The sequence below is a fragment of the Centruroides sculpturatus genome, unplaced genomic scaffold (assembly GCF_000671375.1).
Source record: "Centruroides sculpturatus isolate CEXI.00-Female unplaced genomic scaffold, Cexi_2.0 scaffold261, whole genome shotgun sequence".
NCBI classification, from domain to species: domain Eukaryota; kingdom Metazoa; phylum Arthropoda; class Arachnida; order Scorpiones; family Buthidae; genus Centruroides; species Centruroides sculpturatus.
In genome coordinates this window covers 247,278-271,578 of record NW_019384426.1, presented here as the reverse complement: position 1 = coordinate 271,578, position 24,301 = coordinate 247,278, and the positions used below count along the sequence as shown (strand labels likewise).

At 29.1% G+C, this 24,301-nt stretch overlaps 2 protein-coding genes across 2 annotated transcripts; one reads left to right on the top strand and one right to left on the bottom strand.

The window, feature by feature from the left end:
• Positions 1 to 1,002: 1,002 nt before the first annotated feature.
• LOC111619595 lies at positions 1,003 to 2,385 on the top strand (the record flags this gene model as incomplete). Its single annotated transcript, XM_023361358.1, has 1 exon — positions 1,003 to 2,385. A coding segment is annotated over one exon (1,383 nt), but the record flags the coding sequence as incomplete, so codon positions are not given.
• Positions 2,386 to 7,664: 5,279 nt separating this feature from the next.
• Positions 7,665 to 24,092, bottom strand: LOC111619582 (rap1 GTPase-GDP dissociation stimulator 1-like). Its single transcript, XM_023361330.1, has 12 exons — positions 24,085 to 24,092; positions 23,807 to 23,953; positions 23,594 to 23,722; positions 19,345 to 19,470; positions 19,132 to 19,278; positions 16,515 to 16,646; positions 16,316 to 16,450; positions 13,311 to 13,436; positions 13,152 to 13,241; positions 11,039 to 11,215; positions 10,839 to 10,964; positions 7,665 to 8,822 (listed from the first exon to the last, which is right to left on the bottom strand). The coding sequence occupies exons 2-12, from the start codon at positions 23,931 to 23,933 to the stop codon at positions 8,701 to 8,703; spliced, it is 1,437 nt and encodes a 478-aa protein (XP_023217098.1). The 5' UTR covers positions 23,934 to 23,953; positions 24,085 to 24,092; the 3' UTR covers positions 7,665 to 8,700.
• Between the last annotated feature and the right edge of the window lie 209 nt (positions 24,093 to 24,301).

The window sequence follows — 24,301 nt, the reverse complement described above, 5'->3', positions numbered from 1 at the left end:
CATGACGACTAGGTGTTTTCTTTTGTCAGCTCGTGTTAGGACCAAGTCATTGTTATTTACCATTGTTTTGCGTGCTTCAGCTGTTTCATTCTAATACTTTTTGTTCTACGGGTATGGTCTTTGAGAACAATCTTCCATCTGACGAAATCTCTTTCTAAACTATTGAATTCTGACATTTTTCTTTCCAATTTCGCCATTGAAATTTGACATAAGTTTTCGTCTTCCGGAACGAAGTTGGGCGTTTTTTGAGAGTTTCCTTGATTTTGGTTGGAATGTCTACTTGATCCCATAAAATAAATGGGTTCATGTTCTTTTTCTTTTCTTTTCTTACTTGTTTTGTCATGATCCATGTCATTCTTCTGATATATCTTTCTTTTAAACCTCTGTATACTCTGTTCGTCAATAATCTGACTACTCTTTCATTAATTTCATTAAGTCTTCCTGGATCATTCATGTATATTTAATTTTCTAATGCAATGAGTTCTTGTAACATTCCATACATTCTATTTTTTGTCAATCTGATGGACTTACGTAGACAATCTTTTTTAATTTTTCTCTGAATGAAGCACACTCCTTTGGAATACTGATTCTATAAATGAACATCGGAAAGAGGAATCTCAGAATTCAATGATTTAGCAAGGGATTTCTTCAGATGGAAGATTGTTCTCAAAGACCATACCCGTAGACCATTGAAATGAAACAGCTGAAGCACGCAAAACAATGGTAAATAACAATGACTTGGTCCTAACATGAGCTGACAAAAGTAAACACCTATAAAAAAAAGTCTATTTATCCTAACTTGGCACCTACTGTAAACAAACTAAGACACACCTCCCTTTGTTTATTGGTTTAAACCCACGTCCATCAATTAAAAATCGTATTTGCACATTGTGAATCATTAGAAATAAACTTGTTCCGGTCATGCGCACTATAATGTTTTTGTTTCTTTTTTCCATTCATTGCAATAATTACCGTTATTTCAAATTGTGTTGTTGAATTACAAAGATGGTAAACTTGAATGTAAATACGATTAAACATCGGCAAGGAAAATCGCTGAGGAGCTCGGATAAACAAATAGTATTAAATTTGTTTAATTATTTAACTGAAACGAATCCAGAAGTCTGCGTGAAGGATTTAATGAAAATGGCAGCAAAGACAACAGGGATATCAGAACGGAGCATTTACAGAATTCGTAAAGAATATTTTACTAATGGTAAAGTAATAACTCCTTCGAAAACCCGTAAGCGTACTCAACTCGTTGACAAATATGACGAATTCACAAAATGTGCCATTAGAGGTAAAGTACACAATTTTTATTTTTTAAACGAATTACCTACCGTAGATAAGGTATTACAGGCTGTTAATGACGATCCAGATTTACCAGACTTTACTCGATCTACGATATATAATTTGTTAAAATTACTTAATTTTAAATATACGAACCGAAACAGAAATAGTAGATTAATTGAAAGACACGATATCATTTTATGGCGAAGACAATATCTACGAAAGATAAGAGAAATGCGTTCTTTAGGCCGTAAAATTTACTATTTGGACGAAACATGGATTAATGCGGGCCATACCAAGAATAAAGTATGGAAGGATTGTTCGATTACGTCTTATCGCGAAGTTTTTATGTCTGGACGATCTACTGGATTGAAAAATCCTTCTGGAAAGGGGAAACTAATAGTTGTTGTTCATATAGGCAGCAATACAGGCTTTCTTAATGGTGGTCTGTATGAATTTGAATCAAAGTCGACAAAAGATTACCACAAAGAAATGGATAGCAATATTTTCAAGAAATGGTTTGAAAAACTATTATTAAAATTACAAAGTAATGCTGTTGTTGTCATGGGCAATGCTTCATATCATTCAGCTAAAATTGAAAAGATTCCAAATTGTAGTTGGAAAAAAGCGGACATAATTTCTTGGTTGGAAAAAAATAGGGTTGGTCATAACGACAAAGTGTTGAAAACAGAACTTTTAGATATTGTTAAAAAAATAAAACATAAATACGATAAATATATTATTGACGAAATGGCCAAAGAAGTAGGTATCGATGTGTTACGTTTACCTCCGTATCATTGTAATTTAAATCCTATTGAATTGATATGGGCAGATATGAAAGGTTACATCGCACGTCACAACACAACATTCAAACTGTCGGATGTGCGAATTTTAATGAATGAAGCTATCGAACAAATAAATGAAGAACGATGGAGAAAATGTATCGAACATATAGAAAAAGAAGAACAACGAATGTGGGAACTTGATCAGATTTCGGAAACTGCTGTAGAAAAACTGATTATTCAGTCTAACACAAACAGTGACGAAAGCGATATAAATGATTACTTTGAGCAACTATCTTCTGATACAGATGATTAATAAGGTAAGTTTACACTATAATTATTTTAAAAAATTTTTAAATATATATATAAATATAACATAGATAAATTCATACATTACAGTAACGTTTTCCTTTAGAGGTAGAGGTTTGCGTATGATTTTAAGGATTGCTGGAGAATTTTTGTTTTGTTTTGTTTTATATCTGTTTAATAAAATAGTTGTATAGATAAAAATTTTGAAGTATGTTCAATTACAAAATTATAAATATGTTTTCAGTAAGTCTTAATAATATATATTTAATAATAATTTTTGACAAACTATATTTAAACGATGGAAATACTGAAATTTAAACGGCTACGTAAAAATGTTAAAAAAGGCTATAATAACTTTTCTAAGTACTGTAATATCTCTGTAACTTTTAAATTGTTGTGACAACTCTAACCTACTTTAACACGTGCAGAAAAAGGGGCTTAACTGGTCAACACGTGTCGAACCACTTCCGATTGTGATTTGACCAATGAAAATCTTCGTCGGATTAATACGACAAAATCTTTGTTTACAGTAGGTGCCAAGTTACGATAATATAGGTGTTTTCTTTTGTCAGCTCGTGTTAGGACCAAGTCATTGTTATTTATCATTGTTTTGCGTGCTTCAGGTGTTTCATTTCAATGCTTTTTGTTCTCTTTGTTGATTTATAAATCTAAGACCTTGCCTTGCCCACATCAAATTTACGTCTTGTCCCGCCGCTGAATCGGTATTTATTATTTTACGCCCCTTCTTCTTGTGTTTGTTCTGTGAGGTGTTCGTTGTCCGAACATAAAAATCTTTCGCGAAAGTGTTCGTTAACCGATCACCCGCTGTATATGAAACGAGCAATTATTTATTGTGAAGTCGTCACAAAGTCAGACTGCAATTTTTAATTTATTCAATGTAAAATATATGCTTATCACCTCAAATTAGTAGTATCGTGTTAATCAAATTTTGATAGAGGAAGGAATTATCTCTCAATTAAGAATAAAATTAAAAACTGTATTTAAGATTATTGTGATTATTTCATGATAATATAAGTTTATAAATGTTAGTAACGGAGGAAAAAGCACGTTGGATCGAAGCATCAATTCGTTTGCACGTTAGTAACATGCCCTACTTATTAGCTTCTGAGTGTTATGTGCGACACGAAGAGAGAAGTTAATCCTGCCAAATATTCACCTCGATATTTACATATGTTCTGCAAGTTATACTTCCATTTACATGTAAGCTTGGAATCTTATAGTTACGAAGTTTTTCAAAGATTCTAAGTTTTTGTCGGATCTATTTTACTCGGTTCTACATTGCAATTAAAGATGAGTATGGCATATACCTTATATTATTTAATGTGTATCATTGTTACATATACAGAAACAAGTATGAAGAGATATATAATTCGTGCTATAAGCAAATTGTTTGCGTTCGAAAAACACCTAAACTGAGTACAAGCAATTTTGTATCGACTTATCATCAATTGATGATATTGACAGTGATCTTTAAATTTCCCACTCCATTCGGTATTGTGGGACCTAGCAATTAGCAAATGGTACCGATACGTCAGGCCCGTCTCTCCCCATCTGCCAGTCTGGACTTTCTAAATACCGTTTATATTTCTCCCCTAATCTCAAACACCTTCACTCAAGTTGACAACGTTCAAGTTCTGTAACATGTACGAGGGCAGACTGATGTTTTGGTGTGTTCTGTTCCACTACAACTGATCCGAAATCATCTGATGCATCACTCGGTGTTACCATCATCATTTCCACATTTTTGGGAATCGGCTACTCTCAATCATCACTGAAATACTAACGAACTTCTAACACATCATCTTTTAAAGGTTAAGTGATCTTGTAATAGCTGCATACCTTCTGCAGGGACGCCATGCTCTTATTCTTAAATCTCTTTTTCTCTAGATCCCCATACCTTAACATAACAAACCAATTAACCGCTTGTTAAACATATTTAAGTAAGATTTGATGAATACTGATTTATACAATTACCATTTGCTGTATATGTTCCTTTGTTTAAGAATACATTAAAAATTATTGTGATATTTTAAAGTAACACTTGAAATTATACAAGATCTGCTAATGATATTAAAAATCTTTAGAAGAAACATACAACAGTTTTTTCTTTTGTAATTCCTGGAATGCAGTCGTAAAGCCAGCAATAGTATTTATTACCTGTAACAGAGTCATGAATTGAGGTTACGTTCTTGAAAATAGTTTGAATCATATAACACCACACCGTAAAGACGAACAAAAATTGAAATATTTTATATGTCATAATAGAAAATACAACGGCGTGTTATAGCTTCATGGGGCTCAGGCGAATTTGAATTAGTGGACTCAATGTATCGTGTTGACTTCAGACATTTTTTTGGGGGGAAATATTTTATTATAAAAGATTTGTTTCGGGCTCCCTGTTGGAGTGGGCCCCAAGCATTGTTTTTTTTCGCCCGTAGGATAACGTACCACTGAGAAAATATCAATCGTGCATCGGAGAGTCTTAAAGCCAGTACCCATTATAGCAGAAAGGAACGTCTGTGACCTACTTTACTAAAGATTCCAGAAAATTCATATTATAAGTAATGTCTAGTGTATTTAGGTCAAATTACAGTTGTCTTCCGTAAAGGTGTTTTCATTTTATATTTATAAATTTCATGCACAACGATAATGAATGTCAAACAAAACTCCAATTCTTCTCTACATCTTCGTATAGATAATTATTTAGTAACGTTTTCATGCTACTTACTTAAATGTTTCTTTAAATTACACTTTCTGCCGTAAACTCGTGGTTTTCTTGAAAGTATTAATTAATCATATTCAATTTGTTTTAGTTAATATTTAATGAATTAAAAATATTTTACTTTTCACACTACCTTTTCCAATATTCTCGCCTCGCATTTCTTGAAATTCACACTGAAAATCGCCCACGATTTTCTGTTTTAGATGCATTTTTCTTTCATTTTTTTAATATTTTCTACTCCTATCCACAGATGTAATTATATCCATTTTATCTTGAATATTTCTTCTAAAAATATATAAATATTTCATCCAGTCAATAAGCATTTTTAACAAGTAGACAGCACCAAACACCATAAACACTATACCAATCACGGCAAAAATGTAAGCATAAATGTCTATTGCCAAAAATAGTTTTCTACTACTGAAAATGTACATACTGAAAATTTACAGAAAGAGAAAATATAGAAGAACTCGCTTCATCTTCCGAATTAAAATAGAAAGTGTAGACGGTGATTTCACTGGAAACATCAACTTCGAGAATGAGGTTAAAGTTGTTATTCCGCTTTCTGAAGGTCGAAGTTCACGAGGAAGTTCTGTTTAAAATGTTTTATTTAAAAAATAACTCATTTACTATAAACAATAAAAATGATTTACTTCAAATTTTTTTAAAAATATCCTTCACAGTATGACATTATGATTTTGTTATAATCGTTATAAAACTAATTTATAAAAGAATATTTTACAAAAAATAATTTTAAAAATATTTAAATATTGTTTAAAGTTTCGTAAAAATCTTATCAGAAATTAATTTCACACGTTATCCTTTCGTGACGTAACGCGATTGCGACCGTCGCACGCGACTGGCACCGTGTGAAGCGGTTTTCGCGGCGATCAGATGTTTTATGTTGACTTCATTAGGTGGAACGTGCGGTTGGTTTTTTGAGTGTGGTGCACTTCCCAATATAGAAAGTGAAGAAACCATTCATTATAAATTTATGCCCAATGATGTCACGTGGTCCTTTTAAACAGGGAAGAGCATCTCTTGGAAAGCAACGTACTGCACAATACCTGTACATTGGCTTAAGAAATGTGCGCAGAGGAGTATCCATACTGAAAAGTTGGCCTATGCAAATGTTTTTCTTTTCTTTATCACGAATATGTTAATTTTTATTTGAACAAATTTGATAGTTTATTAATAAAAGTTAGAATTTCTGATATAAACATAACGTGATATGCCCGATAATTATATTAATCGGTGAATATTACATATTGAAAATGTGTTAAATAATTTTACGTACTGTATATTATAACAAATGTGTATTTTTCGAATTAATTCAAATATTCGAGTATATTATGCAATCATTTAATTGAAATTAAAATGTTTTTTATTTACTTAAAGTCAATGAAATAAGTGAACATTTAAAAATATACCAAACTCTTAATACTGTAATTTTAGTTACTGATGAAAGGCCGAAATGCTTCTATTTTGTAATCAACCAAAATAAATGTAATTAATTGCTTTTGTTGCTCATACATTGACTTGCACAAATGAAAAAAAAAAAATGATAAGCAACGACCACAGTGCATTTTATGTTGCAAGATATTATCAAACTGCAGGACAGTCTTAACATCTTGAAGTCTTGTTCGAAAGTCTTGCCAGGGAAGTTAAAACACTTAGTTATTGTAGTAAATTTAATAAAGGTATATCAAAGATGAATGCTTAATCATCTTATCTTTCTTCTTGCGAAGAAATCGATGCTAATCACACCAAAATAAGGTGACTTTTCAAGGAACTTATACTAAACGGGGTGTTTGAAATGCATGAGGAAACTATAGTTTCTTACTAGCCAAAAGCGTGATTTAGTTAAAGACTTTGAGAAAAGAGATAAAATACTTCGACTGGTCTTTTTAGCAGATATATTCAGCCAACAGAATGAATTAAGTATACCAATGCAAGGATTTGATAAGAACATCCTTGCATTGGTTATTATTTAATAATAATTTTATTAAAAACTAGAAATTTGTTAATGTCGAGTTTAAAATGAAAATTTTGCAAACTTTCCTCCATGCAATCATTTGAAAATTGTGTTCCGAATTTATTTTTCAATAAATGTAAAGGTCGGAACACAATTTTCAAAGATGTGGCAATCACTTAAAAGCTTAAGAAACAATGTTTTAAGTAGATCTTCAACATATCAGACTTTTTTGGTATCCTTAAGTTTGACTGTATTAATAACTTTTTACAGTCAATATTTTAGAGCTATTCTAAAGTTTATAGTCATAGAATATATTGAATTTTCATTATTATTACTGACAAGAATAGAATATTTAATATTTTGTACTAAAGCAAAGGCAATAAAATTAATAACGGTTTCTTACCAAATGTAAAGAAGGTTAAACAACAAAAAACTCTTTGATTGAAACTTTATTATTGAAAGAAAAACTAAATATCATTTAATACAATTAAGATAATCTGAAAATTTATATTTGTATATATATTTATATATATGAATATATTAATAAGAACATTTATTTTCTATATATATAATATTTTTTTCATTTTCTTTAAATAATTAAACTGCAACATCTCATGCAGTAGAAAATATTCTACATTCTATCTTTTGATTACAACATGAATAAATTTATTTACACTGTGCAGCAATTTTATTATGCTTTGTTTCAAGCTGGCAAGGATATACAACTCTCTCTATAATCTCTCACAATGTACAATTTTCTGAAATTCTAACATTTATAATGTATATAACGTGATGAGAGTTGCATTTCGTAACGTTCGTGTTTTCTTTTTATATATGTATAAAATTATATCTAGAAATTTTTTGATGTTCCAACTTCCTACTCCAGTCGGCAAGTCGTGGCATCAAACAGTTTTTTAAGTCTTGGCCGCAGAGATGTCGGATTCACATCTAAAATCGATTAAATGGTTTGGACCATGACGGTTGATCACAGAAGTTAGAAATGTACGACGTACAAAGAGTATAATTATAAAATGACAATCTTAGAGATTCTAAAAGAATTACAAATATCAAAAGATCTGTTTTGTATAACATTTAAAAAAACATATAAAAAAAGATTAAAATTTAGAAATTGATTTCAGACAGTTATAAATCGTTTTCCGAGAAAAGAGACGGAAAAGTTGAATATCGAGTGAGATAAGACTGCAAACGAATACACTTTCACAATGTTAAAGTAGTTTTTAAAATTAAAATATACACTCCAACATTTATAAATTTAAAGCACCATACAAATAAAACAACTTTGGCTCATCTTTGGAATGTGTATATAAAAATAATCTCTACGAGAGGAATTTTTTTTGGTAAACTAAAAAATGGAAATGTTCAAAGTTTGTTAACATGACTAGTATGAGTTTTATAGGGAATGCTTCTAATCACTACATCTATACACTAATAATTTTGGTATGAGTATTTGAAATGGCATTTTGAATTTACAAGAGAATATAAATAAAATTTTTATAATTATATATAAACATATTTTCGGCACCAAAAATAAAGTTAGCACCTATCTGTTAATAAATATAAATTTATGATATACAAGGCTTTGCTTAAGATTCTAAAATCTGAAGAATATTCTTGGCTTGCTTGGATATGTCTTCATTAGAATTTTCTGAAACGAGCTGGATTGATGATTTGATATCACTCCACTTCAACAGTTCTTCTTTCAAATCTATAAGAAAAAATAATTATTAGCATTAAACAGCAGCATTGCCCCATTTTAAATATATTTCTTTATAATTTTTTTAAGACAACACTATAATAAACCATCTTAAAAAGCAGGGGTTGTTTACCAACAGGTACCAAATAAAATAAAATTGTATTGTTGATTCTTTAGAATATTACCATAAACTTATGCAATCATTTAAACTTTTAAAACAAATTTTATGTTTTTACTATATTGAATAACATTTTAGTCAGATGTTTATTACACTATAAGAACATTATTTGAGAAAATTGCATTCAAACCAGTGTATTCACTGCAGAGAGTAGTTTTCCATGTTCAGAATGTCAGAAGCTAGAGAGTTTACTGACTGAAAAATCAGATAAAAGTGGCACTAGATGTGTTATGCATTGATAAGATTGTCTTTTGGAGGAATTGATGGAAAGCTGTTTCTTTCCATTCTCTAAACAGTTTTATATAGTGTTAAAATATCAAGTCTTTCCTTAAAATTTCACTGCACAAATAAGATTGTTTTAATATTCATAAAATAAGTAAGTAAAGCATTTGGCATCATGCATTGCATGCGTTAGATTTTCTAAGTTGAGTTTTTTCTCTTGGAATTGTTCCTCCTCAACTTTGTTATCATCCTCAAAATTTGAACAAACTCCTTCAGACAGTTATTCATTAATATTGTTGTTTATAAACCAATTACAAGTGGAAAACGTTGAGAATTTGTTTTCAAAATCACCAATTCTACTTGGTCAACTCCTTAATTTCTTCAATTATTTTCTCATCTTGTATGTCCAAAATGGTTCTGAATTGATCTGATATCTGAACTGATATCCTTTACAATAAATCTTCTACTTCTTACACAGCAGTTGTAGTAGATTTATTGTTATGTAGTGGGTTTAGTAATGATGTTTATAATTTTATATCTTTTACAGTCTCAGGTCATAATTTCTTCCAATAATGATCATAGATTTGTCTTTGTTGTCTTTTAGCACCTGATTTTATTAGGAAGAAACTGTACACTAAGATGAAGTCCTTCCAAAACAAAATGATGCTGAAATTGATTTGCTGCAATGTGACTCTTACATCTCATATAGTTAGCTTTAAAGAATCTGATTATCCCCTGATTAAGTGGATAAATGTATCATTAGGAAGTAAAATGGCAACATCTTATTTGTCATTTGCAAGCATGTTTGCATCATTTGAGTGTACTGGGATATTGTTTACTAAAAGAATGACTTTAAATGGAAATCCAAGTTTTTCCAATTATTCTTTGACTTCTGAACAAAACAATGGTGGAACCAGTCCAAAAAGATATTCATCATTATCCAAGCTTTCTTCTTCCACATCCAATATATAAGCAGTATATTCTTGTTACATCCTCTAAAAAGCTCTTGGCTTTTCACTTGTAAATTAGACCAGACAATAATCTTTTGCAATTCATACAATCAAATAGTAATATTGAATTATGCAAAGAAGAAATCAAATAAATGTAGAATATACTCTGTATTTTATAAAAAGATAAAGGGAAAAGTGATAATTAGGAGATTAATAAATGATAAACAAAAATAAATAGAGACAAGCAGGATAAATATGAGGCATGCACTGTAAGACATTGTTATGGCCACTTCATACTTTGCTACAAATGATTTCCATTTTTAGAAATTTCTGAAAGAGTTCCTGGATGGCCAGTTCAAAATTAATGCCACTGTTCAAATGCCTGTCTGAGCCTAAACTGAACAAAAATCTTTTATGAAGCAGATAGTGTAATACTTATCAAAATGCTAGAACAAATAAATAGTTGTAACAGATTATATGGAAAATGGATTTTTCTTTTCTTACTCCATTTGTTTTCTCTATGATCACTAATCCAGATTTGCCTTAAACAGCCCTCATATGATAAAAGTAATATACTACATATTAGACATTACGTAGATTAACACAGAAATTTGTAAAAATGTATATTTAACTTAAAAATTTTTTAATAAAATTAATACTTAAATATTAAAATCATACCTGAACTGGCTAAAATAGAAATGAAAGTCAAAATGTTCTGAACAACTTCGGGTGCAACTTCACTTGACAAGCACTGACAAAGAACATGCACTATTTTTTCCATATCAAATGCATCTTTACATGAATCTGTAAATATATGAAATATTTTCATTACGATTCTTAATTTGAATACTATACTTTATGGAAATAAGCATACATACTCAAAACAGTAGATGCAATTAATGTTAAAGACACGATTGCTTCATTCTGCATTACCGGATACTTTGAACCAATCATCTCTATTAAATATGAGAGACCACCAGCTTCTGCTATATTTTTCATCACACTTTGATTGAGTGAATTCTTCACTAACCAAGCTATTGTTCTTGTTGATTCTCCTAAAACAAATTATTATGTAGTAGTGACAACAAAACATTAATCTTACAATAAAATTTAAATTTGAGTTTTAATTTGAATTGTTTCTTTTACAATTGTTTTTTTACAGTACCAATTTGCTTTTTATGCTTTTTAATGTGAATAATAAAATCATTAGTGGAAATAAGATTATTTCTTGGAGATTGTGAAGATAATTTACATTTCCATTTACTGAATTCTGATAATTTTCACATGATAAAGTGAACAAACATGTTAATGTTGTGACAATGGCAAAATTCACTTTATTGGTGTTTGTTTTAAGGCAAGTCAACTGTATATACCATGCCACAGAAAAGCAATGATTGGCTGTGTGTCTTAGTAGGTGATTACAGGTCAAGGACAATTGGATGGATGATGGCGAGGAGGAGAGGGAGGATTGAATGGAGGTCTGGATAGTGTAATTGGCAACACATCCACATGGTAAGCTGGAATTGCAGGTTTGAGTTCTGTTCCAGGCTGATTCTTTTCATCCAGAATATTCTAAATTCTTTAATAAATATTAATATAATTATAATTATTAAATCATAAAATAGATAGTGCCTAATGCCTAACCCTAGTATCAAATTATATAGAATCTAATTAAACTGAAATGCTAAAAAAATTAGAGACAACTACCTAAAAGTATAGCTCCTCCCTGAGCCTGAATAACAGCGACTACACAACATGGCATAGACTCTATGAGGTGTCAGAATTGCTGCACAGATATTTCAATCCAGACACATTCAATGGTTCTTTATAATTCAGTTTCATTTGTTGGATAGTTCTGGAAGGCATTGAGTAACATTTGCACGAATATCCTATAAATTCTCCATGGGGTTCAAGTCACTAAGATGGCCAAAGGAATAGCTGAAAATCTGTCAAATGTTCCCAGAACCACTGCTGTGCACCTATGCCCTGTGGGAAGTAGCATTATCTACTAGTACAAACAATCACTATCAGGGAACATAGCAAGCACAAAAGAGTGCAAAACATCTACCATAAGATTAGTATACATTACATTTGTCAAAGTCAACTGCAGTCCCTTTTCATGACAACAGAATACACTAAACCAGGACAGAGACACCCCCAGCTTGCTGACAATGAATTCATGGTTTCATGCAATTGTTGCCACACACAAAACATAACTATTAGCTCAGAAGAGCTGAAAACGAGATTAATCTGACTATACCACACTGCACCAGTCATCCACTGTTCAATTTTGATATTCGTTGGCCCAGGTTAGCACATTACCTGATGTCTGGATGTTAGTAGTGATAACTGAGTGGGTCAGTGACTAGCAAACCCCAAAGAATGCATAGAACATTATACAGTGCATTGAATAATATGGGCACTGTTAAATTCATTAAAGTTTAATGTGATTTGGCACAGAATTGCCCTTCACTGCATGTTTATTAACCTGGTTAGCCACCAGCAGCCATCTTTTTGCATCAATCATGAGTGCTGAGCATTCATGATTGATGCAAAAAGATGGCTGCTGGTGGCTGTCAGAATTTAAGTATTCCTGGTAAATCCTTGAAACTGTTGCACAAGAAGATTAAAAAAAACTGGTCACCTCACTGATAGAACGACCCATTCTTCTTACTCCAATAATCTGTCCATGATCAAAGAACAAATCCTTTACACAGCCCATTGCTACTATAACCAAGCCCACATATAATTGTTAAGTATCATACCTATGGCATCACATGCAAATGTTCCCAAGTAGAAGGTAACAACATTGCATGTGCTGCTGTCTCTAATTTTTTGGCATGTCAGTTTATTAACTGTAACAGTAAAGTAGCCTGATTCAATACAGCAATTGTTTAGCTTATAATTTAAACTTTGGGCTTTCAGATGTTTATGTATAAAAAAGTTATTAATTAGAAAATTAAAATATTTTTATTGTTTTAATTATTTTACCTTTGACTCCAGGATGATCATCAGATTTGCACCATTCTATTACTTTCTGTACAAATTCTTTATTTTCTCCTAAAATAACTGCAGCTTTCTCTGAAAATTTATCAAACATGTGTTACTGTTTTATTCAAGATTATTTTAAAAGTATTAAATAAGTATTACCTTGTTTATCTATTAACATTCTCAATATTCCCAACAATTTAAATATTATAGGATAAGCTTCTACAGATATCAAAGGAAGAAGTTTTTCAATAGCACCTTGTTGAGCAAGAACGATCTTATTTTGAGCTAAAATATAATCATAGTTTATATATAATCTGATTTTATAAAAGTTAAAAAAACAGTAAATTTAATACAAAATACAAAAAAATATTTAATGTTTAAATATTTTAAACTGAAAAACATACATTCAATAATTGAAAAATGTCAGTTCAAGAATGATATAAGCCCATGGACTAATTTTCAAGATAAACAAAAAACTGTGCTACTATTAAAGTATTTGAATGCTTCTGACATCTATAATTAGGTGTGATATATTTAATATATTCCTATTGTATGAACAGAAGGCAAAATGATTGATAACTCAAGACCAGCCATTTGTGGACTTAGAGACTAATTCAAGAATGATATTTGTTTATAAAAAATTTTAAACATTTGTTTCCTTTGCTTACTTATGATTTTGAAGGAAATATTAAAAGTATATATGAACACAGTACAATATTTTGTATTTTTGTATTGTTTCTACAGCATCTACATCTTTTCCTTTTCATACTAATCAATAAATTTTCAATATTTACAATGTTTGTTTGGTCTTTTTTTGTGATGGCATGAGCATACAGAAATGCTCTTATGGTCTCTAATATACAAAGTGTTTCAGTAAAACTCATCACTGGTTGGTCTCAGCTTGAACAATGAAGCTGACATTGTTATCATCACTGCCATCATCTTGCATCCTCCAAACAACTTTCACTTTCCACTATAATACACCAACATATTGCAAGCTTCTGGTCCACAAGCATCTGGACCAGAAGCTTGCAATACCAGTACTGCTTGCTCCAGCCAAAGTCAGTCTTCATCTTGCATGACATCATTCTTAACACTTCTGTTAACCTCCATAGTGTCAGACCCTTCTTCATTCTTCTTCCTTTAGCCACACTGTACAAAACAATAAAATGGATAGTTCTGCACTAGCTGTTTGATCACATTCATTTCAACTGTATCACATTGGTAAAGTTTGAAGGATAAAAAATCATCTTTACATTCTTTAATAAGAATATGTAAGGAGAATGAACAGTACAACTATCTACAAACAAGAGGTTTCTTCCTGTGTTGTGCACCAAATAATTCAAAAAGAGCACAGAAAGTCTGAAAACCTGTCAGCAATCATGCTTTCAAGTTGGTATAGTATGTCATAAGTGGTGCATATTAACATTTGTGTGTGTGGTGTTTCTTACAAATGATCAATTTGGGATTAATTTTCTTCAGAACTAAAAATTTGAACTGATAGATACAGGACAACAGTAAATATAGTAAATGTAGATTTAATTTTCATAATTTAAATAGGATTTGTTCATGGGCAAATTAAACAATGTTTCTGAAAAATGATACATGCAGAAACAATATATCAAGGTTTCACTGTATTATGTATAAAAATGTTAAAAATTTAAGTTATTCAAAGAACATAAACAACAATTTTTTCAGTATGTAATGTTATTGAGATAGTAGTACCAATTTTATTTTCAAATAAAAAGAATTATTTTGATGACTGTTGAGAAAAGACCGTGTGCTTTGTTAGATTTAATCAGCTTTAATTGACAGAATCTATTATGTAATTCTTCTAAGTAAATTACAGCAGTTTGTATTGCTGTAGCATATTTAATTAAACATAGATCTAAAAAATTAGAAGTTATATTTACAGTAATGATACATTTGCTTTATTTAAATTAAATTATTATTTGGCTTCTTCATTGGATTATTATTTTTATGTATTGGTCTTGTCTTTGATTTCATTATAAATATAAAATAGTATCATTATGGAAATATATGATTGGTATCATATATTTGAAATAACTTGTAGTTTCAGTTAAATGACAATTCAAATAGAATATTTAAGTTTTTTAATGTGAATATGAAGTGTTGAGAATATGAACTATGTTTTATAAGTCCAGAATCTTATATTTATTTAATGTTAAAAATTAGTCATTCTGAAATCGTAAATGTATATATTATATACATGGTGAGATATTTAATTAAGAGTTTTTGATATATTTTATAGTCAATATTAATCTATACAGGATGTAAATGAGATGTTATTACACAAATTGGGAGCAGGTTCAGTGATCCCAAATGATATTTGCTTATAATACTTATGGCCAGAAATATGATATACGAATGGTAGAGGGCTGTGAAATTTTGCTTACTATAAAGCAACAGTGCAAATCAGATATTCTAGGACAAATAGTTACAGCAAGTACAACATCAAAACATTTCCAGTTATCTTCCAAAGAGTTTGGCAAAATATCAAGTGCAAATCATTTAAGTGATTGCAGGCAGCTTATTTACAACACTTTCTATGATATTGTACAGAATATTACAGTATCACAATCAATAAGGATTTAGCAATAAAATCCATTTTCCTAACAGGTGTGCATTTGTAACATGTCATATGTCGTAGTACCATAGGAACAACAGCACTAGCAAAATTTCAGAGTCTGCTACTGTTCATATGATACATTTTCAGCAATAAGTATACAATAGACCCCCCTATAACATGGTAGATAATTCCGTGTTATGTGAATTCCATGTTGTATGAGTCACTTAGATTTTACAAATATGTGAGCCATTCACAGCCTGGAACACGTATTTGTAAAATCTAAGTGACTCGTACAACATGGAATTCATATAACACAGAATTCTCTACCATGTTATAGGGGGTCTAATGTAATAAGCAAATATCTTTGGACCAATGAACATGACTTGTGTAATATTATCTCATTTATACTCTGTATAAACAAACTGTTCTGTATTTACAATAATTTGCATAAAAAGTAAATTAATAGCTGCTCATTATTATAAAAATATGTTTACTCAAACCAACAATTAGTAAATAAGAATATAAAATCATTACTTTTTAATTAATATAATTCAAATTAAAAAGAACAACTTACCAGGTATAGCTAAATTTCTGAGAGCTGATAAAACAGCATGCAACAGTCTGATATCATTATCTTTACTATGTTTTTCAAGAAGACACAAAAGACTTTCTGATATGTGATCTTCAACCATATGTATACAATAACTATCTACAAAACATTTCAAAATTTAACACTAAAATCCTGAAAGTCAAATAACTTACATTATCCTTACCTTTTCTAGCAAAATTCCCAGCTGCTAAGGCACCAGCAATCTGCATGACATCATCATCCGAATTCAACCAACATTTAGTTTTCTGATAGACATTTCCATTACCTTCTTCATATAAAATGCTCATACTAGTATCTATTAAAGAAATAAGAATTTAACATTTTTTCTAATTTTATTCTGTCATAAACACCTTTTGGTAGACTTTCTGGTAAAAAACACAAATTTTTAATCTTGCTTTGATGATTGTACAATCTATAAAGAAATTACAGTACCTCACTTTTGCTACTCTTAAAGATGATTTGAAATCTTTTTGTCTTTTTTATTAAATATTTACTAGAAAAAATTTTATAATTATCTTTTGTATCACTCCGTATACACATCTAGCTGAAGTGGTATCAAAAATGTCATGCATAAAGCATGATCAGAAAGAATTTTCTTTAATATAAGGAAGGAATAATAGATTGTAACAAAGCTAGAAAATCTTTAAAGTAAATGAAAAATAATTCCTATCTTCTCAAGAATTGTGATCATATGGAAAAAAGTAATATATTGATTGATACATCATCATTTAACAACATTTGTGCATTAATGATTAAACTCTTGAAAAGTAGTATTTAAAAATTTGGCTAGTAAAAAATGGATCAGCTGACCTACAGTCTGGATCTGTCACTGTGCAATTATAACCTGTTTGGCTTTGCTTTTGAAACAGGAGACAAAGGAAGCCTTGGGAGACAAAAGTTACTGCATGAAGGACCCTTTTACTTCAGAGTTAGTCTTGCAGCAGTTCTGACACCAACCAAAATACTTCTATCTGCAGATATACTACTATTACCAAATGATGGGAGAAGTGTCAGTGTATGGAGGGGGAGTACTCAGAGGAAAAAAAAACTGCCACTGTGTAACCTATACTGTTCCATCACTATTACTGAAATTCTGGACAGAAGTTGAACTGGCCTCATACTTTGCTAACTCTGCTCCATAATGTTAATCTCCTTTCTTAATTTGGATTTTCCTCTACTTTTCAGTTTAAATAACTTTATTCTGCCTCTTCCAACCTTCCTTTCTTTTGATTTTTCTTACTCTCAATCTGTTGTGCCTTTATTCTTTGGCATCCCTTATACTTTTAAAGAATAGTTTTATTATGGCAATACTGCAATCAATAAGGTCAATCCATACAAATTTTTGAATGTTCTTTTTTCTCTATTCTGAGTTCTATACAGTCTGTTAAGAAGTTATAAGACAAATACATTTCTGTAGTTTTCTCAAATCTAATAATATTTAATGGTCATTTATGATTCTGAACAAAGTAAATACGATAAATAATCACATTTTTGAACAATTAGTTCAACATGTCCATATGGTTGTAGGGATATCTGAAAGATTGTGTCTGTAAAGGAGGCATACAAACTCTGCCTGAATTAAAAGCAAGCATAACATGCCATATTGCTGCAATTTCTCAAGAAACATATTGGGCTACTGTTGAACATGCTGTAAGACGCTTCGAACATGTGATTGACACAAATGGATTGCATGTTGAACAAATGTCACGAATAAAAAAAATTTTTTTGCTTGTTTCCACTGTGTTTATTGTTCGTCATGTGCCATTTTTTCATCTAGTGGTAGAAATTTGAACTAATTATTTTTTTGCATTTTCCTTTTCCCCACGATCCATATAATGTATATACCAAGTTTCATCAAAATATGTCAATGAGAACAGACTCTATACAGGTCTGAGTAGGGCAACTTTAATTATAACTACCCTGTACTATGACAGCCATAATCACAGATAAAACAATTTACCACAACAGATTAAACATCGCACTCATCGACAAACACAATAAAATCACATACATTATAGACATATCCAATCCAAACACTCACAATGTACAAAACACATGCCCCAAAAAAAAAAAAAAAAAATCAGTAAGTACACAGAACTTGCCCAGGAAATAAGGCATTTGTGGAGGATGGCTGGGGCAATTATTGTACCTGTCATTCTCTCCTCTACAGGTGTCATATCACACACACTACACAAAAGCCTGGGAACATTACAATTGAATAGGAACACATACATCACACTGCAGAAGGCCAATATATTGAATATGTGTCATATTGTTAGGAAATTCCTGAATACAGACGCACACTGACACACTTATTTAATTTTTGTTTTGTTTTGGTTGCTATGCTTTGACTCTGGTCCAGCATAGTACATAGCAAATAGTGTCAACTGAGTATAACTCACTAAACCAAACATAATAATTTTTTAAATAAATAAATTTAATTTAGAATATTCTAAAAGAAATTTATTTTGGATTATTAAATCTAACATGAGATGACAAGTTAACCACCTATCACTAGTCAAACTGATTAATATCTTATTGTAGCCCAATAAGAATTTGCTTTATCATTTGATTAATAATGTTTATCAAGTTAATTGCACACATAATTACATCTAGACCTTAACTCAAACATTGAAATTTTAAAGTTCTTACCACTAAAAACTACTCTCTTTCTCTACTCAAATATAATTTACAGTTTTAAAATACAATATCAAATAAATTAAACACCATTCTATACCAATTTAAAGCTTTGCAAAGAAAATTTTAAAAACTTTTCTTACCTCCAGTTAAAATAAGAATGATTAAATCACAAGCTAGTTTTAAAATATGTTGACTTTCATCCTTCCAGTGATTTTGATGACATTTCTCGATAACTTGCAACATAATATCTCCCATACCTAATTCAGCCATGTTTATTTTGGCAGGATCTAAATTTTTAATTTGGAAATTAAAAATAAAAGTTTGAAATAATTGCATACATACACAATATTTACCATTTTCTGCAAGATACTCCAGTAAATCCAACAACGAATCCATCAAATCACTTGACAGAGGTTTTTCAAGACCGTTCATTAAAGAACTCAAACTTGACTTTCCCATTAATTCTGATTTGCCATTTTCTGAAATTTGTAAATTTTTACACTATAAAACAATGAAGCTTAAGAGAACAACAGCATAAAAGTTTTAGATCTCATTACAAAATATACTATTTTAAAAAACACAGCTATACTTCTAATTGTATTGAAATTTAAAAATTAATTTTGATTGTAAATATATTAAAATAAAATTAGCATTGTGCTTTATTGTTTTCATATTAAAGTTAAATTATTCTTTGAAATTCACTACTGACAAAATCACTTTTTTGTTTAAATATTAATAAAGTGGTGAAAATATTTTTATTACAGTAAATGTTCTAAAACACTTTTTTATGTTTATTTTTACAGATTTGGAAAGTAAAAATTATTAAAAATTTTTATCTTGACTGAAAACTTCGAAGAAAAAAATAATCTTGAAATATAAAATTATTTATCTCCTATTAGATAAAATCATATTTAATACAGTGAAGCATCAAAAATACAAACTAATTGGGACCAGATCCCATTCGTATTTTCAAATATAAGCATACACTAGAATTTTAAGTACTATAAACCCCAAGTACACTGTAATTGGGCTGCAATTTTAAAAAATTGTAACCTATAAATTCCCACTGTCATCCATCAGTCTGTGTCTTTCGTTAATCTTGATAAAAGTTAGATAAAGCCAAGATCAGATACGTAAACCTTAAGGGCAGGAGGTCCTGATTAACTATATACAAACTTCCAGTCTAGACCAGAAGTCATGTTATTTCAATTTAAAACTTTTTCCCTGAAAGATATTAGATAGATGAGCAATATAACTATTGTTACAGGAAAAATTTGATGTACAGATGCAAGCCGCTACTAATTTAAAGTGGAGAGTATATATTTTAAATTAAATAAATTAAAAATATGATTAAAAATTGCAGCACGGCATTGTGACGATGCCGCAATAAATAATTGCTCATTTATTTATTTATTTAAGTTTAGGTGTTCTAAGTTCTAGCCAGTACTTCATACAGAATGTAGGAATACTTACAAAGTTCCAAATATAATTTACAGAATCACTATTTTTTTTTTCATATTTGTCACAATCTATATACTATACTATAGAACTATATTTAAAATATACATTAAACAGTTTCTTGTTAATTTAATGTAATGATGAGTAATAAAATTTTGATCAGAAAACCTTCAAGACAGACTAAAAGAACAATAACAATGAAGTTATCATTGATAGTGTTAATATCCATTTTTTATGGCAAAATCCAGAATTCTGAAGTCTGGATTTTCAATGCTTCACTGTGTTTTCAAAACCAATGCAGGTACAGGCAGTCCTTGAGTTGTGAATGAGTTCTGTTCCCAAGTCTTTGTTAAAGTTGAATCTATAAGTAAGCCAAAACTTGTATATATGGTTGGTATTTACCATCAGTTAGTCAAAAGTTTGTCTTAGTATAGTATATATTTTATTATAAAACCTACTGTTTATTAAAATCTCATCAGGGGAAAAACTATCAACATTATTCAATAGAACAGCTAAATAATTATTAAATTAAATTATAATCTATAAAAATCTATTTCTTCAATAGAAAAAATACAAATATATTTAGTGTTTTTGTATTTTTCTTCTTTGTAAAATCTCTAGTAAAACCTGTAGAAAATTTAGAAAATTATTTAAATAATATAGAACTGCTATAAAACTTTAATCATAACCAAAAGTTTCTAAATATTTTAAATGTCTGAAATAATAAATCACATGCTTGAAATATTTTAAAATAATGCAAATCAATAAATCAAATTTGCATTTCTTCTTTCTTCTCAATAATTCTCTTTAGTTTCCTAAAATTGTATTTTTCATTATTACCAGTTTCTTCAGTGGAGTTTAATAGTATTTTAAAAATAAAATAAATAATAAACACTATCAAATCAAAATTATTAATCTGTCCTTTCTGTTGAGTAGAAATTTACATTACTAATACATAATAGACTAATAACAGTATGTGAATTTTAATTACTATTTTGCATTTTTAAGACAGTATTCAATAACCAATTTTATGATTGTTAGTGTAAATTAGCTTAAAATATCTGTAGCTATTGTATTTTTCTTTCATTATCATACATATCAGACTGCAATAACTTTATAATGAACAGGGAAAACATTTGCCACTCAACAGAAAAATAAAGAAAGTATGAGGTTGGTTATGCTTTCAAAACATTATTATTCAAACCAATAAAATAATACAAGGAAATGATGAATAGAAAAATTTCTAAGAAAAAGAAAAAGCTGTCAGATAAGAAATTTATGAAACATTTTTCTTTGTTTCAATAAAGTTTTATTTAGTAGCCTGCAGCATTTGTAGGACCAAATTCAGTGACTTTTAACATAAAAAGTTAGATTGTGCTGAGGTATGAATTAGAACCAGTTATTCCAAGATCATCATTATTTATTTATTTTTTAATTTGGAAAGAAGGTATCAACTTATGTTTGCATTTATTGTTAAAAACATAAAAGTTGCAACCATTACAGAAATTTTTGTTTTTAAAATGCTTCTTACAAAGAGGTAATATATAACAAACTCAAGGATAAATTTTAATGATTAATGTAAAACAATACAAACAATTTTAACATGCAACACAAGTATGACCTTTCATTCCAGACAATTTTTTTATATATGTATTGTCTGAAATGTGACATTAATAATTAAAATATTAACTTTTAAAAATATATAGAATGATCAGACTGTTTAAGAAATTTCTGATAGAAAAATGTATTAATTTGTGTGTTCTAAAAATTAATAAAATATCTTATGGTGAGAAAGCATTAATATAAAATAGTTTATATAGTAATTATTTCTATATGAAAGCTGAAATGTTGAAAATAAATTTAAAAAATAGGTATCTTTATTTTAAATCTCGTAGTACATACAAATATAACTTGACCAAGGCAATTGTATTTATCAAATAAATTTCCTCAATTTAAAGAAAATATTCCATTCTAGAATGTAGTTTAAAATCATTTTAATTTCTTTTGCAAATTTGCAATTTGTAAAAAATGAGACTTAAATATTGGAACTATTGATTCTATTGGTTAAAATGATGACTAGAAATTACAGTTTAAAGAAAATGTACATGTAAATTTAAAAATCTCCATATGTGACTCAAATAACTAAAATTGATGAATTATTTTATTAATTTTATTTAATTTTTACTGAATTTTTTCTTTACTAAAAGTTAATTCAAAAAATCTTTTTAAGTACCATATTTACTCACATATAAGATGAGGTTTTTATTAATTTTTCACTGCTTCAAAAACCTATACATGTAAGCAAAGGATTCTTTGTGTTTTTGCAATAATTTTTGTGAACCAGGTATTAATATGAAAAGCGCTCAGCAACTAAATAAAGAGAAACAAAACACCTTTTTAGTCGAGAAATAAATATAATTTTAAAAAACAAACGTTTTCAGCCTAGTTAATAGGCCATCTTCAGGTATTTGTATTTTTTTTTATTGAATGCTCACTCTATGGTGTTTAAAAACAAAAGTATTTTATCTGGGTCATTTGAATCGTTCTTGTGTATTGAATAAGAATAGCAATACGAAAAACAAAGCTTTTGAATTGAATTCCAAAATCACACGGGAGCCTGATATAAGTTTAAATTTATTCCTGGTGAAATACAGATGATTATTTGGAAATCAGAATTCGGAGAAACTCTTAAGTGTAATTAACAGAGTGTGGATTTGACTGTTAAGAATAGGCAAAAAACTTCTGGATTGTCCAGCTTTACATGAACAAATTATGTTGTTGATTTTACAAGATTTTTATTTAAAGTTTAAAATGCCAGTAATTTTTGTGGGACAATGTGTGCATTTAAGTGCATTTGATATAAAATTTGAATTGTATTAATAAATCTAATTTTCTTTGTTTTGATCTTTAAAGTCACACCTTATCATATATGCGAGATCATCTTATATAAGAGTAAATATGGTATTTTTTTTAGTAACAGGTTAACCATTTAATTTCTAGATTAATTTCTATTAATCTAGAAATTAAAAGCTATAAAATAATAATTGTAATTATTACTATTGATACTTTAAATTACTATAATTAAAAAGTGAAGGTAAAAAAAAAAGACAAATATTATAAAAATATATGGAATTAAACACATACCACAAACAGATAAACAATTCAAAACCAACAAACAGTTGGTTGCAATTTCTTCATCTTCATAATATTTTTCTAAATACTTTAACAATAAGCTGATAGCACCTCCTGCAATAGCTTGTTCCTGTACTTTTTCTATTAGAAGAATTTTATGCATATGTAAAATATAAATAAAAAACAATTACATTGTATATAATTTGATTAAATTCAAAATTTTACCTATTGTGTCTGTTAGATTCATAAGACAGCCAACAGAAACATATATCAAATATCTAGTTTCTGTTGATTCTACCCTAGATAAACTATTTAATAAGTCAATAATTTTAAAAACACCTTGGTGATTCATCACAATTTCACAAGCTTCATCTGTAAAAATTTTACAAAAATTTAATATCTTAGTTAAAAATAAAAATAAAGTATTATTATTTACAATTTACCATTAATATAACATATATTTCCTAAAAAATAAAAATAAAGTATTATTATTTACAATTTACCATTAATATAACATNAGTTAAAAAAACAGTAAATTTAATACAAAATACAAAAAAATATTTAATGTTTAAATATTTTAAACTGAAAAACATACATTCAATAATTGAAAAATGTCAGTTCAAGAATGATATAAGCCCATGGACTAATTTTCAAGATAAACAAAAAACTGTGCTACTATTAAAGTATTTGAATGCTTCTGACATCTATAATTAGGTGTGA